Consider the following 14,644-nt stretch of genomic DNA (forward strand, 5'->3'; position numbering starts at 1 on the left):
CTCTCTAGGGTTTCTGAGGCCGTCCATCAGTTACAGGGCCGTCCAAGTCAGTTACAGGCGCAGACAGCCTCATTGTCCCCCATGGAGTGGCTGGGGGCTTTGAGCTGTTTAGCTTGTGGTTTGCAGTCCAGTGCCACCTGGGAATGTGTTTTTCTTATGTTGTTAAGTCAGTTCTGTGGAGCAGCTGGTGGGTGTGAAGCACTGACATTGCATTTCAACTGAACTTGGGGCCCATTCAGTGCTTACTCGACAGCGCCACACCAGAAGTCCTTGTTGTGTTAGTGAACAGCTTCATTGTAAGGGGTGTCTTAAGTAGACCTTTTTGAGATATGTTGTTGTTGTTAAGTGCTGTTGAGTCGGTTCCAACTCATAGTGACCCTGTATAGGGTTTCCTAGGAGTGGCTGGTGAGCTTGAACGGTAGACCCTATGGTTCAAACCGACTTTGCAGTCCAGTGCATTAACTTGCAGTGCCACATTATATCTCAAGTTAAGCAAGCAAGTAGAGGTGGGGAAAGAGAGAGATGCCCAACCACCCAACGACTGCCCAAGAGCAGTCAAGGGTCCTCTTCCAGAGCCAACTGAGAGAAAAGGCATTCCCGTAGAGCTGTTACCTTGAAGTGGGACTTCTAGCTTCTTTATTGCAAATAACTAAATTGCTGTGTGTTAAAGTTACCCATTCGTGGCACTTCTGTCATAGTAACACTCAATAGAGCCCTGGTGTGGTGCTGTAGGATCAGCACAGGACTGGTAACCATAAGGCTGGCAGTTTAAATCCAGCAGCCACTCCTTGGACACTCTTTACAGGGTTTGCTATGAGTCAAAACCAACTGAGTGGCACACAACACACAGAGCTAGTTAACTAAAACAGACAAGAAGTACCCACTTAATATTTTGGTTGCCACTTAAATTGAATTCAGATCAAACTGTAACTTGTATTTGGTTCCTTACACTTTTCTTGAACTTGCAGTTTTCTTGTACACATGACCTCATTCACAAGTTGTTTCCTTGCTTCCTTTTCAAGTTTCAGCTCCCTGTCCTTCTCAGCCAACCTCTTCTGTTTCTCTTCCTCTATTATCCTGTCCAATTCTTTCTCCTGAGCTCTCTCTTCCTCATGTCGCTGTGCCATATACTCATTATATATCTTCTGTTCTCTTAGCATATCCTCCTACAGAACATAAAGATGGATTCATATTATGAAACATTTTAGGTGTGATAGTGATAATACGTTTTTTAAAACAAGACCCAGTCTTTTAGAGCTATATAAATATGAAACACTTACAGATGAAATATTATAATAGGGAGTGGGGAGTAAGTAGGGTAAAGATGAAATAAGATTAGCCATTCCTTGAAGGTTTTTGGAGCTAGGTTATGGGCATATTGTACTACTCTGTTTCTGTTTTGAAATGTTTTATAATGTATTTTTAAATAAATGAATTTACTAAATCAAATTAATTTTTAAAATTAATTCCAACACTTTTCCAAAGTGTTCCTAAATACTCAGCAGTGATACATTTTCATTGATTTTAATTTAGGTAGATAAAATATCGATTTAATAACAAAATTCAGCAGTCCCCAGCTACAGCCTAACTTAAGTACAACTCTTATTTGCCCCTTGTTGTTGTTGTTAAGTGCCGTCAAGTTGGTTCTCATTCATAGAGACCCTGTATAGGGTTTCTGAGGTGAAGCGAGTGGGTTTGAACTGCCAACCTTGTGGTTTGCAGTTCAGTGCTGATTCTACAGCGCTACACCAGGAATTTGATTGACCCTTTAATGTAATGTAAATTTGCCTTCACTTTGAGCTAATCCTTACAACAAATTCTTCGTCACATTGCCTTCACTTACCTTCATTCATAGCTTTTAAGTCATTGGAAAAGCTTTCAGTCTTTTCTTGCACTGATGTAAGACTAAATAGAACCGTACACACCTGTTCTGACTTACCTACAAATTCTTAAAGACACAGTTAAAAATGGATCTCGTTTGTTACCCAGGGACTGCCTATAAGTCACTGTTACTATGATGTTGTTTAGTGACGTCAAGTCGGATCCAACTCATAGTGACCCTGTATAGGGTTTCTGAGGAGGATCTGGTGGGTTTGAACCACCAACCTTGTGGTTCGCAACTCAGTGCTTAGCCTACAGCGCCACACCAGGACTCCTGTACTAGGTTGTTGTTGTTATATACCATCAAGTTGGTTCCAACCCATAGCAACCTTATATTGGGTTTCTGAGGAACAGCTGGTGGGTTTGAACTATTGACCTTTAGGTTAGTAGTCCACTGCTTGTCCTATGGCACCACACCAGGACTCCAACTACTATTACAGCATTGTCTTTCTGACTAGAAGATGAATCACCTTGGAATGGCAATTCTCAATCTTAGCTATACTTCAGGATCACTTGGAGAGCTTTAAAAAAGACCCATCCCCCCAAATTCCCCAAGGAGCCCTGATGATACAGTGGTTAAATGCTTGGCTGCTAATCAAAAGGTCAGCAGTTTGAACCCACCAACTGCTCTTTGGGTTAAAAATTGACGGCCTTTGAAATTCTATGGGGCCAGTCCTACCTTGTCCTGTCGGGTTGCTGTGAGTCAGAATCGATGGCTGCAGGTTCAGCTTTGGGGTTTAAGTTCCCCAGGTGATTCTAATGCACAGCCAAGGGTGAAAACTCTGTTTCATAAAGCAGGCATTTTTAGTTGGCATCGCTGTTTTTCATGGTACGTTATGTTGGTTCTTCCAATCTTTGATCAGATCTCTTTTGATATGGCACAGATTTGAGGAAGGATTGACAGGGTTTCAGGGTGTAGCTGCACCCCATGTGAGTGAGTAATGTAGAAGTCAGTCTGGCTCGCTGCCTGTTTTTATAAATAATGTTTGGAGATCACCATCCTTGCTTGGTTATGTATTGTTTGGGGCTGCTTTCCTACTGCAGTGGCAGAGCTGAGTCATTCTAACAGACATGGTGTGTGTGGCCCCTTTACAGAAAGGTTACTGCTGCCTGCTCTAGCTCAGTGGTTAGAATGCATCAGAATCCCCTAGTCATTGTTAAGTGCCTGTAAAGGGTTTCTGAAGAGCAGCTGGTGAATTTGAATCACCAACACTGTAATTTAGTACATTAACCCACAGCGACACACAAGAACTCCAAAGGGAGGGTTGCTGTTGTTAAGTGCCATAGAATTGGTTATGACCCATAGTGACCCTGTATAGGGTTTCCAAAGAACAGCTGGTGAGCTTGAACTGCCAACCTTGTGGTTCAAATTGACTTTGTAGTCCAATGTATTAACTCACAGTACCATACTAAGACGCAAAAGGGAAGGTTGTTGTTGTTAAGTGCTATTGAGTTAGTTCTGACCTGTAAAGGGTTTCTGAGGAGTGGCTGGTGAGCTTGAACTGCCGACCTTGTGGTTTAAACCAACCTTGCATTCCAGAGCATTAACCCACAGCGCCACACCAGGACTCCAAAGTGAACTCAGGTGAATGTATAAGCAGACTGTGCTACCCCCATACCATGGAGGACTTCTTGTTGTTGTTACGTGCTGTGGACTACACAGCTATAAAAAGAAAGGGACTACTGGTGTGGCGCTGTGGGTTAATGCGCTGGACCGCAAAGTTGGTTTGAACTGTAAGGTCAGCGGTTCAAGATGGTTCAAGATTACCAGCTGTTCCTCGGAAACCCTATTCAGGGTTGGCACAGACTCGACAGCACTTAACAACAACAACTGATGAATATCCAGCATTCTGCTGAGTGAAAAATGCCATCCTGAAAAGGTTACGTGCTGTACGTGAACTTCACTTATAGAGCATTCTTGAACTATTACAGAAATGGAGACAGATGAGTGGCTGTTGGGGTAAAGGAGGGGAGGAGGGCAGTGGGTGGGCCCTAGTGGTTGACGATAGGCATGTGGTAGAATGTCCTGTATCTTGGCTGTATCCATGTCAATATCCTGGCTGTGACAGATTATTCTGTAAGGTGTCATCACTGGGAGAAACTGAATAAAGGGTATGGGGGATCTCGCAGTATGATTTATTTCAATTACATGCGATTCTACAATCACCTCAAAATAAGAAGTTTAAGTTTTTAAAAAAGCATATATAGGAATAACACCACACTCTTAAACAGTCAACATAAATTCCAAAGCAAAAAGCAGCTAAACTAACACTAGAAGGAACGCCATTCCCTACTCTCTTTGCCTGACAAGTGTTCAGATCCTCAGGGTTCCACTTGAACACCACGGCCTCAAGGGTGCTTAGGCATTCCGAATCACCCCAGGCCATGTGACGCTGTGCCATTACAGTGCGGACCCTGGTTTTGGAACAGTGGTTCTCAAACCTCATCTGGGGAAGCTCCCCGCCCCCAGGATTGAGAGGAAGATATTCTGGGCCTGGCGTGAAGCCCATGCATTCTATTTATTGCTGATAGTTCCCCAGCTGTTGCTGGTTCCAGGACTGTTAGTACAGTATCCTTCAGTGAACCTGCACCTGAACCCCAGAGACAGGCGGTTCAACCAGGCATCTCACCATGTGGCCAGCACTAATACTTTTCTTAATCTGTTTCTGTTTCCTTTTGTCAAATGAATTTAAAGATCTTACCTTCTTTTGCTTCTTTTTATCGGCCTCTTCCTGTAAGTCTTGAAGGGCCTTTTGCACAAGCTTCATGTTCAAGTCCTGCTCTTCTCTGTATTCCTGCTGAATATGACGCATCTTCTCTTGGAGGGCTTTTTGCAAAAAGGTCCTCATTTCCAGCTTTGTCTTCTGTTTTTTCAGCTTCTCTGCTTCATTCTCAAGTTTCACCTGTGCACTATCATTTTCCTAAGGGAGAAGGAGAATGAGCTTTCTCAGCCCAAGTAGATAAAACAAGCAGGTTACCACATTTAGAGAGGATAGAGAATTTCGTGGAAACACACACATGACCTGGATCTAGAGAGGATATTAATACAGATCACTAAACCTTGCCTTTTCGTTGCTAAGCCAGCAATCAGACTTTGTGGAGATTGCTCTGTTGATTGTGTGTGTGTGTGTGTGTGTGTGTGTGTGAAAGAGAGATTATGGGGTTCAGAAAATGCAGGGAGTCTAAAGAGAGATCACCTTTAATCCCACCCCATCACCCACCACCCCTCTCAACATTTTGGGGCACTGGTCTCCCAGGATTTATTCTTCTATGCACAGCTAGATTTGGATACATTATTAAGTAGCACTGTGCTGGACTGCAAAATCGGTTTAAACCGCAAGGTTGGTGGTTCAAGCTCACCAACCACTCCTGGGAAACCCTATACAGGGTGGTCGCTATGGGTTGGAACCAACTCAACGACACTTAACAACAACAATAAGAGTTTAAAAATGAAAATGTGCACTTGAGCTAGCTCTACAAAGTTAAGCATGAAACTTTAAAAAAAAAAAAAACGTTTTGCCACCCCTTCCATTTTCTGATCTTTCAACTCCTCCTGGCTGGATTAATTCTCTGGTCTATCAGGCAGTTTGAACTTGGGCTCTGTGGGTTTGGTACACTCTGGGTATGGTGTAAATGCAGGCATTAGCCCTCCTAGCAGGGGTCGCTGAGCCCTCTTGGGGAGCATGGCCCGGCAGCTGAAACACATGGCTTAAAGCTATAGGGAGGATGGGACACAATTTCCAAGATGACTTGATTTCACCAAGATTCAGAATAGTTATGATCACTGTGAGGACTTGCTTGTGAGAGGGAAGTTATATGCTAGACTTTTCCATTAACGTCAGGACCCGTAAATCCTCACATGAGATCATGGAAGTGAACGTGCTCTACAGTAGCTACAGAAAAGCCACTTGGACCACAGGCTGTGCTCTTAAAGGAGAGGCTGACTACTAGGATCAAAAGGGTGGCATTGTTCTGAGGACACAATTCAGAAAGGTGGGGAAAGAAGGAGGCATGCAGACAAGAAGCACAGGGAGGAAGTGGGGTGAGAGACTGTACACTGAAAGGGCTGAGATTAGTGAGATGAAGTGGAGCCTGGGAATTGTTGAATGGAAAGTTGATGATCTTCTGTGTAAACCTTCATTCAAACACAATAAAAAGTGAAAAATAGCTAAATAGGTAACAAATACAATGGGAGGTTGAACACACCAGGAGGAAACAATTAGCCAAACCCAGAGTATGAAATAAGTGGTAATGCGAAGAAGTAGAATTGTTCCAAGTTTAAAAGGAGTCTCCAAGTAGTTGACCACATGTCTTGGTTTGGCCAGGATGGTTCTGATTTTACACTTGTGGTTTTATACCTGTATCGCCTCGACGACTTTGGACTTGCTTTGGTTTGGTTTGGTTTGGTGCTGACATTGTGAATTAACACCCTACTGGCATCTAGTTGATCCCGACTCACAGTGACCCTGTACAGAGTTTCTGAGGCTGTGAATCTTTACGGGAGCAGCCAGCCTCCTCTTTCTCTCACGAATTAAATACTCCACTTTCAATCTCAAGAAGAAGCCTTGTGGTGCCATGATTTAAACACTCATCTGCTGATCGAAAGACCCGTGGTTGAAGCCCACCAGCCGCTGGCCAGGAGAAAGATGTGGCAGACTGGGACACCCTACTGGGCAGTTCTACTTGGTCCTACAGGGTTCCTGGGAGTCGGCATTAACTCCACAGCAGTGGGTTTTTGTTTTGGGTTTAGTTTATCCCTAAAAGAAAGAACCTTAGTGATGCAATCGCTAAGCATTTGGCTGCTAACCAAAAGTTTGGTGACTAGAACCCACCCACTGGCTCTGCAGGAGTAAGACCTGCCAACTGGGTACCTGTTAATGATGTGGCGCTGGGGGTTAATGCACCAGATGCAAAGCCGTTTGAATTGCAAGGTCGGCGGTTCAAGCTCACCAGTTGCTCCTCGGAAACCCTATACAGAGTCACTATGGGTCAGAACCGACAGCACTTAACAACAACAACGATTACAGACTAGCTTAGGGAACAGAGAGTGCCTGTCGGTGGTAGAGGAATGACTCAGAACCATTTTCACCTGAATGCACAATATGAAGACTGTCATTAATACAGCTGACCTGTACAAGCAGAAACTCCTGAATTGGTGTAGGATATGCACTGGACTGCTAACCACAAGGTCAGGAGTTCAAACCCACCAGTAGCCCTCAGAAACCTTATCAGGGTCACTATGAGTCGGAACTGACTGGATGGCACTTAACAACAACAACTCATTATGTATATTTTCAACAACAAAAGTAAGTGTTTAAGAAAACTTTGTTGATGTTGTTAAGTACTGTTTAGTCGGTTCAACTCATTATGACCCTGTATGGTTCCCAAGGAGCAGCTGGTGGCTTTGAATCGCCTACACGGTGGTTAGTAGTTCAGAGCTTAGCCTACAGCACTACATTACAGTTTAGACAATCTTGCGAGGCCTGCTGCTCAGTCACATGGAGTATCTATGAGTCAAAAACCAACTTGATAGCACCTAACAACAACTTCCTAAAAAGATTTATTTATAAGTTGTAAGAAGGCTTTTGGATTTTGGATCGTCATTTAAATATAATTCAGGCAATGATTAACATCTGATGCTGATTTCAGATGATTGCAGTGTTTAAGAAAAATGTCCTTATTGCTATTGAGAGGCATACTTGAGATGTGTTTTAGAGGTGAAATGACCTAATGTCTGAAATTTGCTTTAAAACATAAAAATGGGGGAGTGCGGGCAGTGGCAACAGGCCTACAAACTGTGCCTGCGCATGCGCACAGTCGAAGCTTGTGTAACACACAAGTGGAGGACCCACCAATAGGCGCGCCTCCTCTTCCTTTAGCAGCTTCGCCGCCTGCCTTTGCGCCAGCAGAGCGGTGATCTGGGCGTTGAGCCCCAGACGCGTGTTCTCCACCTGCTCCCTCTGCCTCCTAGCCTCCTGGGCTGCTCGCTGCTCCTTGGCTAACCGATCTTCCTCCCAGAGCTTTGCGAACATCTGCTCTTCCACCAGCTTCTGCCTCTTCCTCTCCTCGTTAAATGCTATCTGTGCTTTCCGTTCCTCACACACCTTCTTTTGGTGAGTACTGAACAATTCCTGGCGAAGCTCGTCACAGCGTTCCCTGGGTGAGGAATGAAAATTTATAAGGAGAAAAAAAAAAAGTCATATCCCAGTCTTTCAGGAGGCACTGCGCTATTTAGACACATACTTGCGCGATCACATGCTGAAAGAGAGAAAAGAAAGAGCTGCTTGTGAACCCTCTGAGCAGAAATCTCTGAGGGAGCTGCAGAGAGCAGACACCACAGCATGACAGACGAGACACAGGCCTGGAAGTCGGCCTGAACAAGGCTTGAGTCCTAGTTTTGCCCGTTCCTGTATGACCTTCGATCAAATTCTCATCCTATCTGAGCTGGCTTCCTTACCTGCCAAATAACGACCTTGAAGGTGCTGGTAGGGATTAAATACCTGGTAGGTAATAAACCCACTGCCATGGAGTAGAGTCTGACTCACAGGACCCCAGAGGACAGAATAGAAGTAGCCACCGTGTTACCACGGCTCTATGGCTCAAACACGACAACTGTGAGGCTCATACAGAGGCGGCGCTGTTTCCTTCTGTTGTGCAGAGGATCACTATGAGGCAGAGCACACTTGACAGCACCAACATCAACAGACTTGGTGGAAAGAGCTTATCCTGAGAAGAAGCTGGTTCAGTTCCAACCCGGTCCACCTTTGGGTTAACAACCAAGAGCATTAACTACTGCATCCCTAGGGCTCCTTTAGTAGACAGTGGTGGTGGTGGTTGTGTGCCATATAGGACTTCCGAGGCTATAAATCTTTATGAGAGCAGAAAGCCTCATCGCCGGGGAGAACCCCGGAGTAGCTGGTGAATTCAAACAGCTGCCTTTGCAGTTTGCAGTCTAGTGAGTAACCCACTGTGCTACCAGGGTTCCTTTCAGTAGATAATAGAGTTTCAATAAATGGAAAGCGATGGACAGAAAAGTCAGTTTGAACCACAAGTTTGGCAGTTCAAACTCACAAGCCACTCCTTGGAAATCCTATACAGGCACACTATGACTTAGAATCAACTCAAGGGCACTAAACAACAACAACAGCAATTTTTATTACAAGGACTCCTGGTGTGGCGCTGAAGGATCAGCACTGGACTGTGAATCACAAGGTAGGCAGTTCAAACCTACCAGCTGCTCCTCAGAAACCCTATACAGGGTCACTATGAGTCGGAACTGACTCTACAGCACTTAACGTCATTATTACTAAGAAGCCCTGGAAATAAAAGCTGGAAAGAGACAAGGATGTTCCCCCAAGAGTAAATAGAAGAGAGAGCCTTTCCCTAGACAAAGCCCTGAATTTGGACTTGCAGCCTCCTAACCTGTTAGAAAATTCATTTGTTTCTTAAAGCCATTCCACCTATAGTTCTGCTAAAGTAGAACAAGAGAACTAAGACAGTGATGTGAACACTAGAGAGAATTCTTTCAGAGGATTACCCTTGGGTACATCAATATAAATATTCCCTCTGAGATTATTCTCAGAGCAAGCTGGGGGACGGTAGAAACCCCACTGAATTGTTTTCACCTTATCTAGATGGGTCTGGTGAAAGGACATGGGGCTAGGATTCTATTGATTCAATAGTGAGTAACTGTTATCATGACTAATTTAGATCGTCACAAGTGTAAAGGCAGATGTTGCATGACAAAAAGGGGGGAGTAGTTAATCTTGCATTCCAGGAACCAAGGACCCTAGGACCATCAAGAGGGAAAAGCATGAATGGAACATGGGATCCTAACTAGAGAAGCAGGGACACCAGAGATGGAGGCAGAGCCTGGAGAGAGAGAGAATCTGAAGACTCTAGAATCATGGAAAGAAAAAGGCTGTGTGCTGACGGACAAGGGGCTGGTTTGCAAAATGTGCTCTTCTTTAAAAGATTATATATTCATGTGTGTTATTGTGTACATTAAAAAAAAGATAATAGAGGCAAATACTGTTAACGGATGGCGCATAGAGGGGATTGTAATTATTGCAATGAAACAAAATATGATTGGCTGAGTGCAAATCTGATGTTCTCCCATGTATACTATCATTCAATTCACAATAAAAGCTTTTTTCTTAAAAAAAAAAGTTTCCTATATCAGAGACGATGTGTTGTAAAATGAGCTCCCAATAAAATTATTTTTGCTTATGACTAGTAAGTAAATAAATAAATATTCCTTAAGCACAGGGTTGGAATCATGGCATAGACTCAGGTGTCCCAAAATGAAAAACCCTGGGAGAGACAACCATGAATTGGGCTGTCTGAGCACACTCAAGGCCAGGGTCACCATAAAGTGGGTCAGAATCCAGGTAATCAGACGCCAAGATAATAAATGGGACCAAGCACGGATTCCGTAGGTGCAGGTGAGGCGCAGAGCAGTAGGAAAGGAGAGCCCAACTCTACCAAAGACTCCATGGAACGGGGCCTTAACGGAACTTCTTGCCAAATCAAGGCTAAGGCTGGTACCCAGAATTCAGGCATCGAGTCTAATTTGGTACTTCCATTCTCACTGAGAGGCAAGCACAGAACCCTAGACAGAGCATGACAAATGGAGCATCTGCATTATTCAATGGCATGTATACAATTACTAACACTTAAAGGCACAACTTCTATGTATACCCTCTTGAGGCTATAATTTACTGTCATTAGCATTTGCAATTTTTTTTTTTTTTAACAAACCAACTCCATATCAGATTCTATGTGTGTTTTTCTATTACCTGAATTGCTGATCTAGCTTTTCAGCCACAAAAATCTGTTTCTCTTTTTCTTTCTTCTCTTTTAATAATCTGGCTTTCTCTCTCATTCTGTCTTTTTTTACCTCAATCGTTTCTTCCTTCAATTGCATTTCAGTAAAATATTCATTTTCTTCTAATGCTAAAAGTTCACGTAGCCTGAAAGCAAAAAGACAAAAAAAGAGAGAAAGAAATTAAAACAATAATGCCATGTGCCCCAAATTACTAACTGCTTTTTGTCTTGTAATATTCAGTCTTGGATATGGCCCATCATAAACTTTGTAATAAGGAAAAGATGCATCTTAGTCATACATAAAATGCACTTTGTTATTGTTGCTACAAAGTGTTGCTGAGTTGGTTCTGATTCATAGCGACCCAGTATAAGGTTTTTGAGGAATGTCTGGTGAGTTTGAACCCTTGATCTTGCTTTTCAAATGGGCTTTGAAGTCGAGTGCTTATCCTATGGTGCCAAACCAGAATTCCTAGTTACCATTTAAAGTAACAACGTATCTCATCTGAGACATATATATTTTATTTGTTCATATATGTTGTTGTTAAGTGCTGTAGAGTCGGTTCTAACTCATAAGTACCCTGTATAGGGTTTTCAAGAAATGGCTGGTGAGTCTGAACCTCCGACCTTGCAGTTCAAACTGACCACACAGACCAGCACATTATCCTGTAGTACCACACCAGGTGAAATGTACATATTAAAACAAAAGGAATAAAATGAGTAGATTTTTAAAGTGAAAAAATATGAAACACCCCCTGTAAGACTGAAACTCAAAAGGGAACACATGAGTAGGCACGCAAGCTTGCTGGTGACCACATTGTTCTACTGGTGAGTGGAAGAGGGGGAAAGGCAGCAATGAAGACATGGGCTGAGCTCAACCACATTCCATAGACTCCCATTGACCTGGAGATGAGAGAGAGAAGGGGAAGGGCTGGTTGGTCCAAAGTGTGCTGAGACCTGGGGACACCTGAGCCTATGGACAAGGACATAGTCACAGAGGGCTATAGCTGAGAATGAAGCATCCGGCTGTATGAAGGGAGGGGAGACACATAAGAACACCCAAACTTGCAGATAGTACCCATCTGACCAAGCTTTCATGGCTTGATAATCAGAACTCGATTAGAGGAAGATAAAAAACAACAATTTTTGATAAAGGAAATGAGTGTAAATTGCTACAATTTGACGAACTTGACATATGCTCATGGAGGTAGTAGCTCAAAATATCAACAGGGAGGGAAGGAGTCTTCATATCACGTATCAATGCTATTCCTCTGTACACAGGGTAGACAGGGATAGGCAACTTAGACATTGGCTACCTAAAATGAGGGGGCGATAAAGGCACAAAGTGACTGGCTTACAAGGGACGATAGAGACCCTACTGAATAGTTTTCATCTTGTCTGGTTAAAAGAGATGGGGATAAGATTCTTATAATTCAATAGTGAGTAACTGTTATCAAGACTAATTGTGACTATCACAATTGTAAAGGCAGAAGTTTTGTAACAAAAACGGGGGAGTGGTTAATCTTACAGTCCAGAAACAGAGGATCTTAGGATCATTGAGGGAGAAGAGCGCAAGCAGAATGCAGGACCTTATCCAGAGAAGCAGCAGCGCCAGAGATGGAGGCAGAGGTGGGGACATGGAAAGAGGGACTGGGAGCTGGTGGCCAGGAAGCAGGCTTGCAGCATGTGCCCTTTGGTGGTGTAAATTATTATATATGCCTGAGCGTTCAAAAAAAAAAAAAAAAAAGAGCTAAAATGAATAGAAATACTGTTAACTGGTGGGGATTATAATCATTGTAATGAAAACAAAGTATGTGATTTGTTGAATGTAAAACTGGTGATCTGCACGGTAAACTTTCACTCAATTCACAATAAAAACTTTAAAAAACAAAACACAAAAAAAATGAAATAATATATACTTTGATTTCCCATCAAAATACCAGTTAGCGTGAAAATATTAAGCAGTAGCTACTGATTTGGTAAGAAGTCCTAGTGGTGCAGAAGGTTAAGCTTTGGGCTGCTAGCCACAAGGTTGGTGGTTCAACCCTACCAGCTATCCATGGGAGAAAGAGGAAACTATCTGCTCTCTCTTGTAAAGAGTTAGTCTCAGAAACCTCCTCTGTTCTACAGGGTGGCTATGAGTCAAAGCCAATTTGGTGGCAGTGGGTTTTCACTGATGTGATTTGTAGGCATTGGTAGTTCAGTAGTAGAATTCTTGTCATTCATGTGTAAGACCTGGGTTCAATTCCTGATCAAGGCATCTCAAGTCAGCTACCACCCATGTATTAGTGGAGATTTGTGTGTATCTATGATGCTGAACATCTACAAAAGCTGGACAGTGAATAAGGAAGATCGTAGAAGAATTGATGCCTTTGAGTTGTGGTGTTGGAAGAGAATACTGAAAGTGCCATGGACTGCCAAAAGAACCAATAGATCTGTTTTGGAAGAAGTGCAGCCAGAGTGCTCCTTGGAGGCCAGGATGGCTAAGCTTCGTCTCTCATACTTTGGACATATTGTCTGGAGGGAACAGTCGCTGGAGAAGGATGTCATGCTGGGTAAGGTGGAGGGTCAGAGAAAAAGAGGAAGACCCCTAACGAGATGGATTGGCCAGGTGGCATCATTGATGAACTCAAATGTGGCAGTGGTAGTGAGGTTGGCCCAGGATCGGACCTTGTTTCGTTCTGCTGTGCATGGAGTCGCTATGAGTCGGTTCCGACCCGATGGGACCTGACAACAACAACATGATGCTGAACAGGTTTCAATGGAGCTGACAGACCAAGATGGAGTAGGATAAAAGGCCTACCAGTCTAACTTCTGAAGATCAGCCAATGAACCCTGACAGATCACAACAGTCCAATTAATTCACAGTCGATCATGGGGATAGAGCAGGGCAGGACAGCACTTCATTCCATCATGAATCAGGGCTGACCTGATGGCTGCTAGCAACAAACACTGATTTGGTGAACATCTCAGTCAGGGTCCTTACTATCAAAATTCACTTGATTTTTGATTGGCTAATCTCAACTTAAGGAGCTTAGGTAGCATAGTGGTTACGAATTAGGCTGCGAACCTCACGGTCAGCAGTTTGAAACTACCAGCTGCTCCGCGGGAGAAAGATGAGGCTTTCTGCTCCCGTAAAGATTTACAGCCTCGGAAACCCTGTACAGGGTCACTATGAGTCAGAACAGACTCCACGGCACATAACAACAACAACAATCTCAACTTAAGGAGCTCTAGTAGCGCAGTGGTTACGAATCGGGCTGCGAACCGCAAGGTCAGCAGTTCAAAACTACCAGCTATTCCGTGGGACTTAATGAGGTTTTCTGCTCCCGTAAAGATTTACAGCCTCGGAAACCCTGTACAGGGTCGCTATGAGTCAGAACCGACTCCATGGCACATAACCACCACCACCAATCTCAGCTTGTGGTTTCTAGGAATGTCTCATAGTCTGGGTCATTTGTGACTCTTACTTATTTCGTCTCTCTTCAGTGTTGATGATAAATCCTTGCTTGGCATCCTTGATTCTTGCTTGCACAAGGCTGTTAAAAAACTTGCGATCATTGTGTTGGTCCCAATCAACTTTCAAGCGATTCTGCTGATTTATCTTAATGGAAGTCAAGATAGCTTGATGCTTTTCATGGCTACGTTGGATTCTATCCAGATGTCTCTCAGCCACTCGGCTTTTGGGTGGTTTGGCTCTCTGCAAATAAGAAACAAGTATCACAAACCCCAAATCAGTTGTATCTTTTCAATTAATTATGACCTACATTCATACCCCTACGGAGTAAAGCTTGATACATTAAACATTAAACAATTACATCCTGCTTCAACTGAAGACAGCATAAATAACTAAGGAGTCACTTGTTTGATTCTCTGAGCTTTTTTATCTAAGCTAGCAGAAAAGTGGTCCTGTGGGTTAATGCACTGGACTGCAAAGTCG

General features: G+C 43.4%; 1 protein-coding gene across 1 annotated transcript in view; it reads right to left on the bottom strand.

Annotated features, from left to right (window-relative positions):
* The window catches only part of CCDC11 (coiled-coil domain containing 11), a 50,349-nt gene that overhangs the window by 8,125 nt on the left and 27,580 nt on the right, over window positions 1–14,644 (bottom strand). The window contains exons 2-6 of the mRNA XM_006837558.1: window positions 14,175–14,404; window positions 10,680–10,853; window positions 7,734–8,037; window positions 4,584–4,802; window positions 950–1,166 (exon numbers count right to left, since the gene is read on the bottom strand). Coding sequence (XP_006837621.1) covers window positions 950–1,166; window positions 4,584–4,802; window positions 7,734–8,037; window positions 10,680–10,853; window positions 14,175–14,404 — 1,144 coding nt within the window. The remainder of the gene's footprint in view (window positions 1–949; window positions 1,167–4,583; window positions 4,803–7,733; window positions 8,038–10,679; window positions 10,854–14,174; window positions 14,405–14,644) is intronic.

This window comes from Chrysochloris asiatica, unplaced genomic scaffold (genome assembly GCF_000296735.1).
Source record: "Chrysochloris asiatica unplaced genomic scaffold, ChrAsi1.0 scaffold00021, whole genome shotgun sequence".
In the NCBI taxonomy this organism is placed as follows: Eukaryota; Metazoa; Chordata; class Mammalia; order Afrosoricida; family Chrysochloridae; genus Chrysochloris; species Chrysochloris asiatica.